Source organism: Oryza glaberrima, chromosome 11 (assembly GCF_000147395.1).
Source record: "Oryza glaberrima chromosome 11, OglaRS2, whole genome shotgun sequence".
Taxonomy (NCBI): domain Eukaryota; kingdom Viridiplantae; phylum Streptophyta; class Magnoliopsida; order Poales; family Poaceae; genus Oryza; species Oryza glaberrima.
This window is the reverse complement of record NC_068336.1, coordinates 17,253,499-17,271,106: the sequence shown is the minus strand read 5'-3', so window position 1 is coordinate 17,271,106 and position 17,608 is coordinate 17,253,499. Positions and strand designations below refer to the sequence as shown.

At 38.3% G+C, this 17,608-nt stretch overlaps 2 protein-coding genes across 3 annotated transcripts; both read right to left on the bottom strand.

Annotated features, from left to right (window-relative positions):
- Nucleotides 1-341: 341 nt before the first annotated feature.
- LOC127753858 (NAC domain-containing protein 58-like) lies at nt 342-2,864 on the bottom strand. Its single transcript, XM_052279309.1, has 4 exons — nt 2,734-2,864; nt 2,278-2,321; nt 1,741-2,084; nt 342-656 (listed from the first exon to the last, which is right to left on the bottom strand). The coding sequence occupies exons 1-4, from the start codon at nt 2,862-2,864 to the stop codon at nt 342-344; spliced, it is 834 nt and encodes a 277-aa protein (XP_052135269.1).
- Nucleotides 2,865-6,732: 3,868 nt separating this feature from the next.
- On the bottom strand, nt 6,733-8,982 carry LOC127755347 (NAC domain-containing protein 58-like). Of its 2 annotated transcripts, none has more exons than XM_052281003.1 (3): nt 8,705-8,982; nt 8,193-8,536; nt 6,733-7,357 (listed from the first exon to the last, which is right to left on the bottom strand). In XM_052281003.1, the coding sequence occupies exons 1-3, from the start codon at nt 8,898-8,900 to the stop codon at nt 6,995-6,997; spliced, it is 903 nt and encodes a 300-aa protein (XP_052136963.1). In that variant the 5' UTR covers nt 8,901-8,982; the 3' UTR covers nt 6,733-6,994. The 2 variants fall into 2 exon arrangements, with proteins under 2 accessions (XP_052136963.1, XP_052136964.1); XM_052281004.1 differs by having other exon boundaries at nt 8,193-8,530.
- Nucleotides 8,983-17,608: the final 8,626 nt, after the last annotated feature.

Below are 17,608 nucleotides of genomic sequence, written 5' to 3'. Positions count from 1 at the left end.
TTGATATATTGAAGAAGGGCAGTTACAACAGTTACCTCTACCAGGTGACTACCTCCCATTGATCTTGAATCTGGGGCGAATGCGTCTCATCCTAGAAGCTAGAACATAGGCACACTTTACTTTCCCCAAACAAATTAAATGATATATTGTCTACAACTTAAACAGAAAAACATAGACTCCAGTTTGAACAGCATAGAGTACTCCGACTTAATTAAATAGAATACATAGTACCAAGCATGAACTTCAAATTAAAACACATAAACAGGTCATAGGTCTTTCTCGCACTGAGGAAACACTCCGCTTGCAATTTTTACTGGACACAGCTGAGTGGCTTCCTTTATTTAGTTCATGCCATGGCCATAACCGTCCTTGTCATCCGTGATGACATCGGCAGACACATCACTCCCTTCCTCGAAAGATGGCTGCCCCAGGAAGTCAATGGCAGGAAGGGCGAGGGCGACTTCCCTTGTATTGCCAATTGTAGGAAGGGCGAGGATGAGTTCCCTTGCATCGCCAATGGATGGAGGGATGATGAACTGTGGTGTTCGTTGCCTCTTCTTGTAGATGCGACATATCCGCAAAGAACTGTCAGGTTCGACCATGGTTTTCTCAAGTGGGCCATGAGTTTGTCCAGCTGATGGACTTCCATTGTTTTCCTGAAAAACGGTCGACATATAATATGTTACTAGATGCTGCTTAAGGAGGAACCATGGTATATATAGCATGTACAACAAAGAGAGATAGATGAAATCTATTAATAGCAAAGACATAGTTGTATTCCAGATTTGTGCTAATCATCTAGTGACTGAATTAGAAGGAATTGGTATCTTCTATGTCCAATTTTCTTCCATATATGGGCAAAGGAGTGTCATCAATCTACCATCCGGTTTCACCAATAAACTGTAGAGATGTCACTTTCCATGAAAAGGTATAGACCAGGATCAAAACATGATCTGAACATCCCTTCCCGACACTAAGGGGATAATGATCATGCATGGAGCTCAACAAAGAGTTTCACTTATAAAAGCGCAAGCCGGCAGCATACCTCTTTTTGCATCTCGATAAAGTCAAGTATCTTATTGATCCCATAACTGTTATGTCTCTAAACAACCCGGGACAAAGGGGATAGCCACTTGTGGTGTTAAAAAAAGAGTTTCACTAATAAAAACACACGGCGACGACATAACACTTCTCGCGTCTTGACAAAATTGAATATCTTATAGATCCCATGACAGTTAGATCTCTACACATCCTGGGACTACTAGGATAACCACGTAGTGTTCAATAAAGAGTTTCACTGATAAAAGTGCAAGCCGACAACGTACCCCTTTCTGCACGTCGACAAAATTGAATCTCTTATTGGTCCTTTAATTATTAGATCTTGATTCATGGAAAAATCTTATTTATTGTAATTAGATCTTACTGAAATATATAGAATCGCTATCCAAAAAGTCAAATCACCTTTTGGTTCCAGCACCTGTAGGTCTGACATCATAACAAAATTTGAATCACCACTAGCTAGGTCCATCCTAGACCTTGTTGCACCATCAACGTCAACATAGAAAAATATTGTTCTTATAATTATAAGTTTGTAATTCATCATATCCATATTCCCCAAGTTGAATGACACAGTTCTATGCTTGAATGTAAATACTTAACCAATTAGATTATAAAAGTAGATCGATTCTATGTTATATCCAATATATAGGCACGGTGATGTTCGGATCTGTAGTGTCTTACCGTGGCGATGGTCGTTCCTGTGCGGTGGCAGGGAAGCATGGAGCCATCACCGGTGGCTGGCCTCGTCACAGGGCAAGGTATAAGGGTAGCACCAGCAAGTCGGAACTCCTGCATCACCCATTCGGTGCGCTTTGCGGACGAAGAATTCCCGTAGTGGAATACCAAGGTGCGCTTCATCCCCACCAGTGCTTCATCAGCGCCACCACTACGTTTGTGATATATCGGCACCTCTGAGCCTGCTGGCCTCCAGAACCCATCACCAGCAGCACGGTTGCTGTGGTGGTTGCCAAGGCGTTCGTTCTCCTCATGGATGAAGAAGTACTTCCCATTTGTCTTCTCCTCCGCTGCTCCATCATCATCAACCCAGCAAAAGAAAACATGCAAACAGAATCAGACAATAAATTAACTATCAAAACAACTGCAAACTATCTATTGAGGTTATACTACAGATTGATCAAATTAACTGAAGATGCTGGCAAAGTTTTGGATTAATATATCTAATGGGAGTAAGCCTGTGCGGGTCAAAAAAATATTTACCAGGGACGATGTCCCAGGGGTTGTGCTGGAGAATGTCGACGTTGGTGGATCTGACAATGTTATATGATCTGAATAGGCACGATAAATTGCAGATAAAATATTGCGTACCTTTGTAGATACATGCCGGATGTATCTACGAAATTAGTAGATCAATTTAAAAAACAAATCTACCAATTACCTTGTTGCGTACTCTTTCGATATCATGCGATCTGACATCTTTTGGTACGCCGCGGAGCTTGAGGCTTGGATGATCTCGATAGACCAAGTTGTCGATGACGATGATGGTTCCGATCTTGTTAGGTTGGATCTCCCTCTCAGCCGAAATCGTCGAGTAGCTTGTTGTCGGAGAATCCATCTCCTAAACCCATCTCGTCGAAATCCTGAAGCACCAAAATCCCCCTACCTGGCGCGCCACTGGCGACGTTTGATGTCGCAATTCTGGTATTTGCATAGTATGGGAATAAGTCACAGGGCACCGGTTCCTGAATGGCGCGACGGTGCAGGTAGTGGACTACTAGATCAGCATTGGTGGGGAGGCGCGTCGATGTACCATTCACCAAGTTGATGCAAACTCCAGGGCTGGCCATTCTCCTCAATCGTAGAATACAAATATATTCCGCTCACTCTCAACTCTCAAATGAATTAAAGATTGAATGATGCTATTGTGATGAAGGTGGAGGGAGGGAGGAGCTCTTATTTATTTACCCAAGAGGGGTGTTTCCAACTCATGATTATTGCCACCTGTATGTGCAACTGTGAATGTCGTGACAGAGACTCAACTTTACGATCACTTCCTCTTTCTCTATCTCCAGGCTGCAGATGGTGAGATAGCATCCAGGGTGTTGCAACACATGAATCCATGCAGTAACACACAAAGTCCAAAAAGAGGAAGAAATAAAGATGGCCAGGGTTGATGAGGGGGTGAGAATCCCAATGTCAGTTATATATTCTGTTGTTTTGTGCTTTTCAATTCCTTTTGAGAAGCTCTCTCTCTCTCGCTTTCTTTTTTGTGTTTATTTGGGAGAAGATAACAGCAATGAGATGAGCACAATAGTGCTGACTAGGAAAACTATAGGCGCCTACTAAGGCTGGGATTAAAAGTGTGTGAACCTTGTTGGCAACTGGCAAGCTTTTTTTTATTTTGGCCTTATTAAGTTTCTAGAATAAAGATAGGGGGTGCAGGAAAATGTGAGTTCAAAAGCTAGACTATGCCTTTCTGTATTCCCAATTTTATTTTGAGCTATATGAGAGCACCATCTACGTAAAGTTGGAGCCGGCCGCTGCAAGGCTAAGGCTAAGTTTATGCATATATTCTTTGAACCATCAAAATTTTCAAATAGATCTTTCCAAATTACCAGTAATGCATGTATGATGAGTTCTAAATCCATCACAAAGATGACAGAAAGTAACAAAATTAATTGTTGTGAATAATGAGTGGACCATATCTCTGCGTGGATTAACTATAAAATTAATTATTTGCCACCCAAAGATATGCAGTTAACTATTTGATACTCAATAGATGTTACTTAATTGTTGCTTCTACAATTTATTTATTGCCATCGGCGTTCAGGGCAGTGATCCGTATACTAGTGACACCGTTTTAGCACTTGTCCCCCCATGTGATTGAAAATAACCATCCACAATTTTAAATAATCAAGCCTATAACTGTAATTATCTTTTTAGAAAACGCATGAGAGTTGCACTTCATTTCACTAAGAAGGAAAAATACATATACATCTATATACCTATAAACTGAGGAGTATAAAAACTTATAGAAGCCCTAACTGACTAGATCTGTCACTCTCCTCCATCCTTTTTAACCTTTAATCGAGCACCACCTCCTTGCTCTCCCTCCTTCCCGGTGCTTCCTCCACAGCATGCTGTGGCCATCGTGAAGATCGATGGGGCCAGGGTTGCTGTCTCCTTGATGCCATGCCTACGTTATGTAGGATATTGTTTTTCTTGTTGGTTGATCCTCTTGATTAACAACCAAGACCAAGTCACAAGGGGCCTGTCCATCCTTTTCTATCATGCTTGTTGGTTCACCATGATCGGGAGCAGCATAATGTCCTGATTGGGATCACCCCAAGTCTATGAGTGCAATAAAATAAGGAGAGCTCAGCCTGTGGACAGGCGAAGAACTCTCCACTTCCTCAAACTCCTTCATAAACCATACCACCACTGATCCTAAGCAAATGCTAGAGAGGACCCATAGTGTGGTTCTAGGGCAGTGCGAGTGGCACCTATGGCATCATCCGCTCGTTTATCGCCAGTTTCACCTATGGTATCAAGTAGGTATACTCACATTCAGGACATGCACATCTACAACGGCACCAAAAGAAGCAGAGGAGGAGACGGCGGCATCCATGTCCTCAAACAATGTATGTTAGTTTATTCATCTTTTCCATTGTTCCACATTATATTAAGGAGATGCGTGGTGGTGAGCCTAGTAGGGCGTTGACTGTAAAGTATGCCTAGGTGGCAGAGGGAAGCGGATGTGAGTGCATGCATTGGATAGTGTGACCTTGGGTTTCAAGCAGTAGCCGCCAGGTACCAACAATTGCAGTGCTCCAGACCATGAGTGTGTGGTGGCAGGATGCTAGGCAACATGGTTTGTGCACCGTGAAGCGGCTAGTGGAAGCCGGTGGTCTAGTGACGTCAAGATCCAACTGCGCATGTAGGCACCCCTAAGGCCCTAACTCTCCTTCAAAAGTGCATGTGTGCAGCTTCATCAAATTGATCAACCAGCTTTGCTGGCACCTCTCCTCCTAGTGGGGCTGTCATAAATGTGTCGCATCCTTACTCAGCCTGGCTGGTGCCGCTATCACCGCCTCTCCAAACCTCACCTAGTGCCCGACGAACATCCATCTTTCCCTCATCTAGGGTTGGTCACTGCTGTGCTGTTCACCTGGATCAGCGGCCAACTCCATCTTCAACCAAGCCATCAACCTTTCCAAGCATTTAACCTCTGCTACCACCACTAGCTGCACCAAGCCACTAACCATTGGGTTCAGAGCAGTTTTACCGTACTCCAACTTACAATTGGTCTAGCACTTGGTTATTGTATACATTTTCCAATAAAAAAATATTTGCTCCTTTCAATTGATATATCACAACAGAATAAGGAAATATTAGCACCTATTATTTACCCTTCCCAACCTTAATCATGCACGCAGGAAATTAAGGACTATAACTTTGGTAGCCTAGCTATATTGATATGAAGATCTGGATGCCCATTAATGCTTAAATTTAATGTGTGAAATCACACGTAAATATATTTCAAACAACAGCACATCGCAAACTTTTCACTCTATATTTAAATTAAGAGTTGCACATTAGTTTTTCGCAATGTCTATATATTTTTGTATTCTCATATCAGATTTGAAATTTTGCATTTTCCATTTGATCGTGATTGAAATGCCATTAAAAATTTGCATTCAGGGTAAAAATATAATTACCATGGTGTATTTGTAAATTAGTACAGCATAAATATTTAATATCATTTTATAAATTACTCCACTTACCTTATTAATTGTGTTCCTAATAATGAATATTATCCCTGTCCTTATTACTTTTGGAATGTAAGAGACTGTGTCCACAGTTGGACCTTAGTCTAATGTACGGTCAGAGAAAAACTTGGAGCACCTTAAGAAGTGACGGTACTAGTACACTAACTTACCTTTAAATTTAGGGACTTAACGCTGAAGCTATGCCACAAAATTCACACTTGTCATTAATTTTTATTATTATTCGTTCATCTATATTGATATATCATTCAAATTCGGTATAACACATAGGTGTTCCAACTTAATATATATTACTCCTAATTCAGATAGGCCACAAAATATATAGAAAATGCTCTCACTGCGACTAATATGCACAGCATGAATCAATGCTTGCTTCACTATAAATAAATACATGATATGGATGACAACTCTGTTACCTCCCATGTCCAACTATCACCTCAAGCCCAGATACGTGGTAAGTGAATTTGTTTCCCAACACTTGGTAAGTGAATTCTGGACATGCATTTCACAATGAGCAATTTTACGGTCCTTAAGGAGGTACCATGAGGTACCACTTTTTCTATTGTAAATTTGGTACCTCTTGGTACATAGATACTATGAGGTACCATGAGATACCAAATTTTACACTAAATTTTTGGTATCTCATGGTACCTCCTCAAGAACCGTAGAATTGATTTTTCACAATCTGATCATTATTAATGTGTGTGTTTATGAACAACACATATCAAGTAACATGTAGTACAGAGCAATGCAGCTCACTCGATGCAACATAGTGAATAAAGTATGGCAACGGAAATGGATATATAGAATATAGATAGCTGGCTAGAATGACATTATGAAATAGGACAATATATATATATTGAAGAAAGGAAGATGCAACAATTTCCAGAAATGTAGCTACCTCTCTAGAACTTCTTGCATCTTGGACGACTTTGTTCATCCTAGAACCCAAACACGCTTGGCTTTCTTGAAACTAATTAAACAGGACAGATACACTTCAAACTTTTATTAAAAACAGCATAATCTCCAGATCGAATAGCTTAGAGTACTCCAACTTAAAGACAACACACATAGTTCTCCAACTTGAACATAAAAGCACATATATAGGATGCATGCAGGTCTTCCATGGAATGGAGCGCCATACTTGCAGTTTTTATTCTTGAGACTCAGTTCACTTCCTTCACACTCGATCAATTTGCTTCATTCATGCCATCACCATCCTTATCTTCACCATCACCGGCAGACTCATCACTCCCTTCCTCCAAAGAGGAGGGGTCAATGGTGCAGCTATGGGGCGAGGATGGATCATTGCGAGCTGGCTGCCCCAGGAAGTCAATGAAGTGAAGTTGGCCTTCCCTTGCATCGCCAATAGCATGAGGGATGATAGCTTCCCCTACATCGCCAATGACAGGAGGGATAACAACAGGCGGGGCACGCTGCCTTTTCTTGTAGATGCAGCAGATCACCCATGAGCTATCGGGTTCTACCATGATTCTCATAAGAGGGGCAGAATCACGCTTGGCACGAAGAGTTGCAGAGAGACCATCACTTTTCTGTAAAATAGACACCATTTTGTCTGTTAGTGGATCTACTTAAGGTGCAACCATGGTATATACAACATATACAACAAAGAGAATAGATGAATTGACCATTATAGTAAACTAGTTTATAAGCCTCTTACTGTGACAAATCATATGGTGACTGAATTAGAAAGATGTGTGATAACTTCATGTCCAGTTTGAATGTTGCAACTAATTTGAGAAGTAAACTGTTGACATGTCACTTATATAAATCTTGTGGCAATGATCAAATTAAAACCAGATGTACAAATCCAAATATCCCAGTATCAAGTGTATCATGACATGTGGTGTTCAATAAAGAGGTTCCCTACTGAAAATGCAAGTAGACAGCAAACCCCTTTTTTTCTCAATATATTTGAATCACTAGTAGATCTTGTAACCGCTAGATCTCGCTTCACGGCAAAATCAATTAATCATCATTACATCCTAGTAATACATAAGGAAAACCATGTGAGGCTATGACAAATTCAAATCAGCAGGCCCACCACCTCTAGATTCCTTGTCACGACAAAATTTGAATCACTTCTAGATCCTGCGCATCTTGCATGGCAACAATAAATGAACCCTATATCAAGCGTCACGTACCCTTAGTCCTAAGATCGAAAACAACTACCCTTCCCTTATTTAATAAATCAACACAAGAGTTATAGTATATCATCACGTATACTAAATCATCATATTTTCCCCATTCCCTAAAGCTAAAACTCATAATCCAACCTATGCAAATAATTGAGCAATTTAATTCAACAGGCATTTAGATGGAATCATGATAAATGGAACAGTAAAATTTTTGGAGGTAGCATCTCACCTTAGCGATTGTCGCTTCAAGGCAGCCACAGGGTGGCTCTGAACCATTGCTGGTTGCACGCCTCATCATAGGGTGAGGAAGGAGACCAGCACCAGCAAGCTGAAACTCATGCATGGCCCATTCAGTGCGCTCTGCAGATCGTGACTTTCCGTAGTGGAACACTAGAGTCCGCCTCATCCCAACTAGCATGTCGTCAGCAGCACCTTCTGGTTTGTAATAGATGGGCACCTCCGAGCCTGCTGCTCTCCAGAAGCCATTACCAGCAACACGGTTGCTACGGCGGCTACCAGGGTACTTGACCTCCTTTCTTGTGAAGAAGTGCTTCCCTTTCTCCCTCTCTGCCACTTCATCATCAGATCGTTGCCAACGAACAAACGAAAAAAATGACAAACAAAACAAGAGAATAAATATCGTCAGGACACACATGCAATTAATCAGTCAAATCAGAGATATATGCAGACGGATGTGGTAATAATTTTCATAGAAGCAAAGAAGTGCATATCAAAATTAACCTGGGACGATGTCCCAGGGGTTGTGCTGATGGATGTCAACATCGGTGATGATCGCACAGGGCAGTGGCACATGAAAAGCACGGGGGTAGAGGTATTTGATGACTAGCTCATCGTCAGTTGGACGGAACCGGAAACCAGGGAGGAGGTTGATTGTGGCACCATTCACCATGGGGATGCTAAGTCCGGTGTTAGCCATCACCCTAGATCACAAACTACACAACACAGAGATCGCTCGCTCACTCGCTCAAGATTCACCCTAGACACTCTAGAGAACGAAAGCTCAAAGGCACTGCAGTGATGTTGATGGAGGCAAAGAGGGACAATATTTATAGAGCCCAGGGGACACCCCTTTATCAGATGGATGGGCAACTGTGAGTGACGTGAGGGAGATTCAACCTCACTTTCTCCCTTTGCAAGTTTCTGGCCCTCACACACTCCCTCTATCTCCAAGATATGGCTGGTGAGATAGCATTGAGGTTTGTGTTGATGGGATGAGAATCCCAATGCCATGTTTTGTTCAGTTCTGTGCTTTTCCATTCTTGGAAGCTCATTCAACCGGTTAATTTCACTCTACCTCACTTCCTATTTGGTCTTTTATGGGGGCTAGAGATAACTATGACCAGATGTGAACAACCATGCTGACTAGGAAAACTGTGGATGCTTATTGAGGCTGAAATTAAAGGTGTGTGAATGTTGCTTGCAAGCATGTTTATTTGTGTCCTTATTTGGATTGTTAGATAGCTTTTTGGGGTTTGTTTCCTAGTAAAAAGATAGGGGGCTTGTGTTGGAGAATGTGAGTTTAATTGGGGTGGGACCACAAGGTTTGTGTTGTGAAGAATCCTAACATGGAGGGGTAGACATGAAAAAAAAAGGAATTTTCCTTCTAATTTTTGCATTGTTGTCCCTAAATTAAAGTTTATCTATTTAATGTTTTTTGGGTATTAAGATAATAATATTTCGTAATATTGATAGAACATTTGCAACAGTTTGTCCTAGTCTCTTTTTTTATTCTTACCATTTTCATTAGTCATATATAGTTATTGTTGAAAATTTGTATTGGGTAAAAAAGGCTACAGACATATTATACATATTGTGTACCAATCTAATCTTTTCACCCTATAGTAAGCATTCATTTGGTTAAGGTTAGGTACTATAGAGATCACACCATAAAAAATGGTCCAGTAGTATAGATCTTTTTGACAGAACTGTAAAACTTGGGCTGCATCTTTATATATACAGATGGAAAGGTCTACTAGAATCCATACATATTAATCTAAAACATAAACAAGATATAAATTCTCTCATTAATCAGAAAAACTAGAAATTCCCACATTACATCTAAAGGCAAATTTTGCTATAGGACACCTAATGTTTGTGCTCCTTGTTGGAGGGTACCGCAAGAATGCATTTCTGCTGGAGTGTGCTGCAAAAAATTGATAATTGGTTGCTGGTCACTTGTGGCATATTTATTATATAAGAAAGAAATGGAGATATAATATTTATTAAAGACAAGTTTTCCCATGGGCAACTGCTTTCATGAAATGGAGAGAAAAATATTCGTTAAAGATTTTAATTAGGTTTCTGTAATGGATGGGCCCTGTTAACGTGTTAAGTATATCTCTCACTTTTAATTTATTTCATTAACTTCTTAATTAACATTCTAAAGGTTAAGCCCACTCGTCAATCTCACATCTCTGTAAGGGAGGAGTCACACCACGAGTGTCTGGATAAAAACACGGTCCACTATTGGAACTGAAAAAACAATTGTGGGAATATTTTTTTTACTGAGACGAGCCATGGGGCCAGGAATGAAGGGGGAACGGGGGAAAACCGGTCGTGGGAATTATCCTGAGTCATGCTATGTAGCTTCTAGCGCTACATAGCGCCGTCCTATATATAACATTGTCAATTTAACTGTAGACATGATCTCCTTAAAATTCATCGTAGATAGATTTATGAAGTCTATATATAGTTTTTATGAACACAACATGCATCTATATGCACAAACTTTACAAACAAGGAATTATCACATGATTGATTGTGCGCAGAGTTTCGGATTTTAGCCATAAGTACCTTAATTAATTTCAAACTGTATGAGAAAAGCACTGCAGATTAAATAATCTGGGGAAATAAACTTTAAATAAGACAGATAATTAAGTTTTAAAAATATAAACGAAAGTAGTATTTTATTTTTAAATATGGCATGTGGCTATACTTGCTAGAGAACACCTTTTAGAATCCATAAAAAAATATAATATAATCTAATTAAGTTGATCCATCATTGTTGCAATGTCAGTAATTTGACACGACTTCCTAGAACACCTTTGGAAATCCACTAAAAATATGACAGATTAAGTTAGGCCATCATTACAAATGTTAGTAATTTGACACAACTATATGAACATTTAGAATATGGAAATTAAAGGTTAGGTACTTAAACTAGAAAATTAAGACTTACCATATGAGCATGGTATCTGCTGGAGCACAATGGAGGGATTATCAGACGCCCATGTATCAGGATCCTGACACAACTTTACGGATAATCCATTGAATGTTAGATTTTCTAGACATTCAATTTTATAAGAATGAATGATGAGAGTTAATTGAACCCATTGAACACAAACATGTGTGTACTCCTAAAATTAGTGGACACCAACGTCAAATTGAGGAAAGTGATACAAAAAATTCAATACTATTAATACATGCCACTCATGGCTGAATTTTCATTTCAAATTAAACTGAGATTTGCATTCTCAAACTTTAATGGTGGGTCGTTATTAATGACTTAGATCATGTCCACATATTCCCTCTCTCATGCTTATCATGAGGTGAAAAATAACGGTGTAATATGTAAAATGTTATTTTGAAGATATAGCTGGTATGTGCAATCTTCTCATATTGTTGTCTTAGAGGTAGGGCATGAAGTTCAGCATTATATTGGTGGACTAGGGCAACAAGCGGTTCTAAAAAGATGACGGGTTGTCCTACATGGATGCAAGAGCTGTGACGCTATAAATTTTGATGAAGACAGTTTGTGGCAATTGATTGTTGGGCTTCTATGCATTTGAATATTGGGCTCATGAATTGTAGAGCTTAGTCACTACTACATATTCCATTTCCATAGGCAGCAAAAGGTGGTTTTCACATGTTGGCCAACAAGACCGCCTGTGAGCGTCTATAAAATGGATATTTGCACACGCGGCCGGTCCAACCGCATGTAATAAACCATTTACTCAGGCAGCTATGTAAAGTAGGCTAGCCTGTGAAAAGAATTTTTCACATACGGCCTGCCTTACTAAGATAGGTTGGGACCAACATATATAAATTTAAGCATTCCAATCATAACAAGTATAGGATAACCTTTTTTAATGATGAAAGGGAAGTAGCATACACCAAATACTATTGTGCATACTAGGTCTACCCACATAAAAAGAGTGAGCATGCATCAACAAATCATTGAATTTTTGAAGCTACGGCATTCATTACGTAAAAATGAGCAAATAGTTCCGCAACAAGGCCTAGTAAAGAGCTGTCTATTTCAAACAAGGTAGAGCATAATCTAAAGTAATGATAGCAGGTAAATGAGCTAGTCTAAAGGAGTGGTACAGTGTTGATGAAAGAGACCGGTCTAACAGGCCTAGTTGAGTCATGATCTTACTTGGGGATTTAAAAGGCCTTGGCCTAAGTGCGCAACATTTCAATGTGATGGAAGAGATGATGAATGAGGGAAGGGGAATGGATCTAGGAGAGAGAGAAATTGATAGGCGTTGATGACTGCTCCAAACATTGCACATTTTTAAAAAGCCAGCCTTTATACAGACTGATACATTTTTTCCAATTGGGAGGGGGCTTTCAGTCCATTTTAATTTATTTTCCACTTTTGTGCATGAAATATGTCCTAACTAGCCCCCCCTCTATGGATTGAGCAAGCTGGGTCCAAATACACCAAACCAAATATCATGTGTTGTGCCTTGCACCCAAATGAAATAACGGACAGGTATATGACAACATTTCTAACTATTCGTCTTCAATATTTATGATCAGAGGAACAAGTATGATAATGAATTACATGCATTACTTTACGAAATGCCACAAGCAACCTAGTGGTACTGATCGTTGTGGGCAATATGTTTGTGAGTTTGTTGGGTTGGAGTGAGGTACATGATGAACCAAGACAAGTATGCAACCATTTTTAATTGAACAATGGCTATTGATTATATTGTTCTCTATTGTGACTGTAATGTTATAGCTCTTTTTGTTGTTGTTTCATTGCAGCGGCCCGTAGATCCAACCAGTGGAGCACTCAATGATAGGCATATTGCTGTCATACAAAATGACATGTGCCAGTTCATCCACCATAGGATTTGCAACAAGAGGGATAAATATTTTGACTCTGAGACCAACGTTGCCTCGCATGAGTCACTTTATTGTTGGGAGGTAGGGATGGCTACCTATGTGCATGACACTCAAACTATTGATGTTATTTGATTTTGAAACATGATAATGTGGTTGCATTGTGATGTAAATAATCATGTCATTGGATTGTGATGTGTTGTAAATAGAGAATTGCATCCAATTTCTCTGTTGATATATGTGCTGGGATAATGATATGAATTATGAGATGAGTCAATACAATGTATAATGAAACATCTGGGTACTGATGAATAAATAAATAAATAATTTCTGCATCTGTTCAAATAAAAACAAAGGTGGTTCACTTAACTGAACTGCCCATGACAAACAATTTTCGCATGAGGTTTGGCGAGTCGTCCACCTTGAAAAGTGTTTGCACGGGTGGTTCTTTTAAGTGAGCTGCCCATGAAAAGATGTTCCACGCATGGTTATCTTAAGTAAACCACTTGTATCAAGGTTTCTCCACATGCGGCTGACTTTCCACCCTTGTAAATAGCTGATTTTCACATGCCATTGATTGCAGGCGGTTGGGGAAACACCTATATAAAAGGTTTATCAGACGCCTCCACAAATGTTTTCTATACCAATGTAAGGAATCTTTTGCTTCAACCAAAGTAGTATATTACAAAATTTTTGTAATAGCTACACAATACCAACGGTGTGGATCTTGCTAACTAGCTATGCATGACTTGGCTACTTAGCAAAAAGAGAAAAGAATTTGCTTAAGCTGTCTATCAATAGTTTGCGTGCTATCCTTAGAACCCTCTATATATTCCTTTACACTACTTAAAAGAAACATACATTCAAACAACACTAACAAACTAAGCCCATGACATTAGGTAAATCCTACTTTTTGGCAGAGCAATGCTTTGTACACATGCATACTTACACATGAGCAGACTGGATGCTAGTGGTATTAGCTTTCAGAAACTGAAATGCAAATGTAAAGTGGAATGGCCTGGAAAGGAAGTGGGGCCCATAAAACAAAAGGAAGATCAAATTAAGGTAATACCGTCTAGGCAACAAAAGATATGGCAAGAATAAAACCATCTACAATTGTAACGTTGCTGGAAAGGATAAAAGTAGTGAAATAGCTTCTGGGGCTAACATTTCTATTCTTTTTGTTTATGCTTGGTATACAAATAACATGTATCATCAGGCAAGATCCATCACTTTGGGGGATGTTTTTCTTTATCTTCATGAGAAGTTTTTTTTTTTTTTGCACAAAGAGTATCATCAAACAATCATGTGTAGAGTTGTAGATAGCTATATAAAGTATCTTGACTACGTACTAAGGGAGAACTTGACATATGGCATGAATAACACATAGTGATCTGGTGACACCAAAGCAACGGAAAAGTACAAGTAATGCTATCTATTGGATGGTCATTTTGTTATACTCCACCATAACATTATTAATATTGAGGATGTGCCATTAGTTGAGCCTGCTTCTATTGATGGCGTTACATGTGGAAAGAATAAAACATATGTATTACCGAAGGAATATGTAAACTAGTCGCAAATCAATATGTTAACGTTGCACGTGTTATCAATACTGATATTACAAAATGTAACAATTGAATATTGCGTTATTAATAAGAGATAATATATTCTATATATACTACCGAGTTTGTTCAAGTCCAACGATTTGCCATAGACATTGTCGCTTTCTATAATATACCAGCAACTTCATCAATTGTTCTAGAATACGCCATCAGGCTAGACCTTCTTTTCAAAAATACCCAAAATACACTTATGGACATATACGGTTAACAATCGATTTATCTAATTTGAACTTTCAGAAAAAATATGAAAACTTTTATATTGCCTCCTTACACAACATGGAAATTTGTATAGAAGTTTTAAGTTTTTTACATTTCTATTTTTTAAAAAAATATAACTTATCTGTTATATGATATATAAAATACTTATTTATTGTTGTTTTTAATATAAATCATCTTTCATACACTACATAAGATATTTTTGTGCTATATTATGTCTTGTATAAGCAAATTCTCTCTCATATACCACATAACAATATTTTCTTCTAAAAACATAATATACTGAAAAAACTTGAAGCTTGTACACAAACTTCCATGTTGTGTAAGGAGGCCACATAAAAAATTTTCATATTTTTTTTAAACTTCTAATGAGATAAATCAATTGTTAATCTTGCATGTCTCTAAGGGCATTTTGGGTATTTTTGAAAAGTTGGTCCAGCCCAATGACGTATTGCAGAACAATTGATAAAGTCGCCAGTATATTATAGAAAGAGACAAAGTCGATGGTAAATCGTTGAACTCCAACAAAATCAGTGGTATAGCATAGATTCTCTCTTATAATTACATGTTATACATATAGAATTCATTTACCACTGTTGTTATTATTAAGGACAAAATAGTTTTAATTTTACTATTGAAAATTAGTACATATTGATGTGTAGTCGTGCCCAAGTCAAAACATTAATTTTTTGTTTAAATTATTTGTGGTATTTCAAATTAATTCAGAAATTTGAAATTTTAGAAATGACAGGTTGTAGTTAGTTTGGAGCATCAAATAGAGCTTTTCATGATTTAATAATTCTTGAATTTACTGCACTCATTAATAAATATTGAGTTATAGTCGGTTTGAAGTCCTAATTTTAGGTTTTAGATGAAGTAATTATAAAACTTGTATTAGATAATAATTGAGTTATACACTTGTTTAGCAAGTACAGAAATCAATCTTATATAGAGAAAAATAGTTGAAGGTAAAAAAATATGGAGATAAATAGCACGTTAAGCCAGAGAGTCTTTATGTTAAGAAAAAATAGCACCCGAGCAACTGTCCATCAAAATACAACTAGCCGTCGGCAGCTCAACTCCAATTTATGAAGATCAGACCAATGGCCCGGATTGGAGAGTCATCAGATGAATTGATTATACGATTACAAAATCACACCAGCGGATCAGAATTTATCACATTTCTACTATATATAATGTCCCACACAATTTATCACATTTCTACTTAGAAAATCTGCATCTTTGGGGTCTGACCAAGCGGAAATATAGTGAGTTTTGTCACAATCATAAATCTGAACCATAATCTCCGATCCGTCACAACAGCGTTAGATGAAGGACGTTGGAGCAGTTCCCAAGTGTCCTGTCGTTGACAAAGTTTTAGTGTGATCAGCATACATACTCCTCTCGAGATGCATCTTGCGCTCCCTGTTTGGAAGATTCTTTCGATATTTGCCAGCAGTTTGGATATTACATGGTACATGTTACTGCAGCGACATGGTTATATACGATGGGCATAACACACGATAATTAAATATCAAATTACATATTGCAAATAATAGGTGCAATTAATCCTTCCAAATAATAGTGTATTTTATAGTTTCTTGGAATTAATCTCTCAAATCAGACGAAGCAGTTAGCGCATGTCAGAAGTTATTGCCGAAAACTATCATGGGAATACTTATGGTGTCACAACAAATTAAAAAAAATGTAAAAACGGATTTCCCACCAAAATAGTATGTACGTATGAAAAAAAATGAATACGTACTACGTTGGAGACAGGTTGGATATATGGGCATTGCAAGCCATGAGGCCATGGTATTAAATGAAAATTAATAATCTACGGCTAAGATAACACGGTTTACTTGGTCAATGTCCAAATTTATCTGGTTAACACAAGAGCTTGTAGAAAGTGTTGAATTAATATATATATACATAGATAGATAGATATATAGGTAGGTAGATAGATAGATAGATTTGTAGAAAGTGTTGAATTAATATAGATATAGATAGATAGATAGATAGATAGGTAGGTAGGTAGATAGATAGATATACATAGATAGATACATACAAATTACTTAGAGGGCAAGATTATCCATATATATAAAATAGAGTAATTAAATTATACTAATGGTACACAAATTTAACAGGAAGGTGCAACCTAGTATACAAACTTGCAAAATATTCGTTTAATTTGATGCACAAACTAGTTTGGTGCATGCAACCCAAGCCCAAATAACAATTTCACAGTTATCTTAGTATACATGTACATGTGCTCAATCAAACCTATGTATAATAGGGCTGTTAATTATATAGAGAAATAATATCAAATATATACACTACTAAAAAAGGGGCATAGGTGCCGGTTGGGAACCGGCTATAAGTGCCGGTTTCCCAACCGACACCTATTGGTCGGCACTAATAATTAAAACTGGCACCTATGACAATTATTAAACCAGCACCTTTAGCTTAGCTCGAGCAAAAAAAAAAAAGAGAGCCGGCTCGAATGGAGCCGACCTCACTGAGCACCACCGTCGCCATGCGCCCAAATCAAATTGAAATCCGCAAATCCCCAAATCATCCACAGATCATCACAAATCTATCACCAAAATCGATTGACATCACAAATAATCATTCATCGTCACCAAAATCGATTGACATCACGAACATACTCAATAAAATCATTCACAAATCCACCAAAACATCTAAAAAA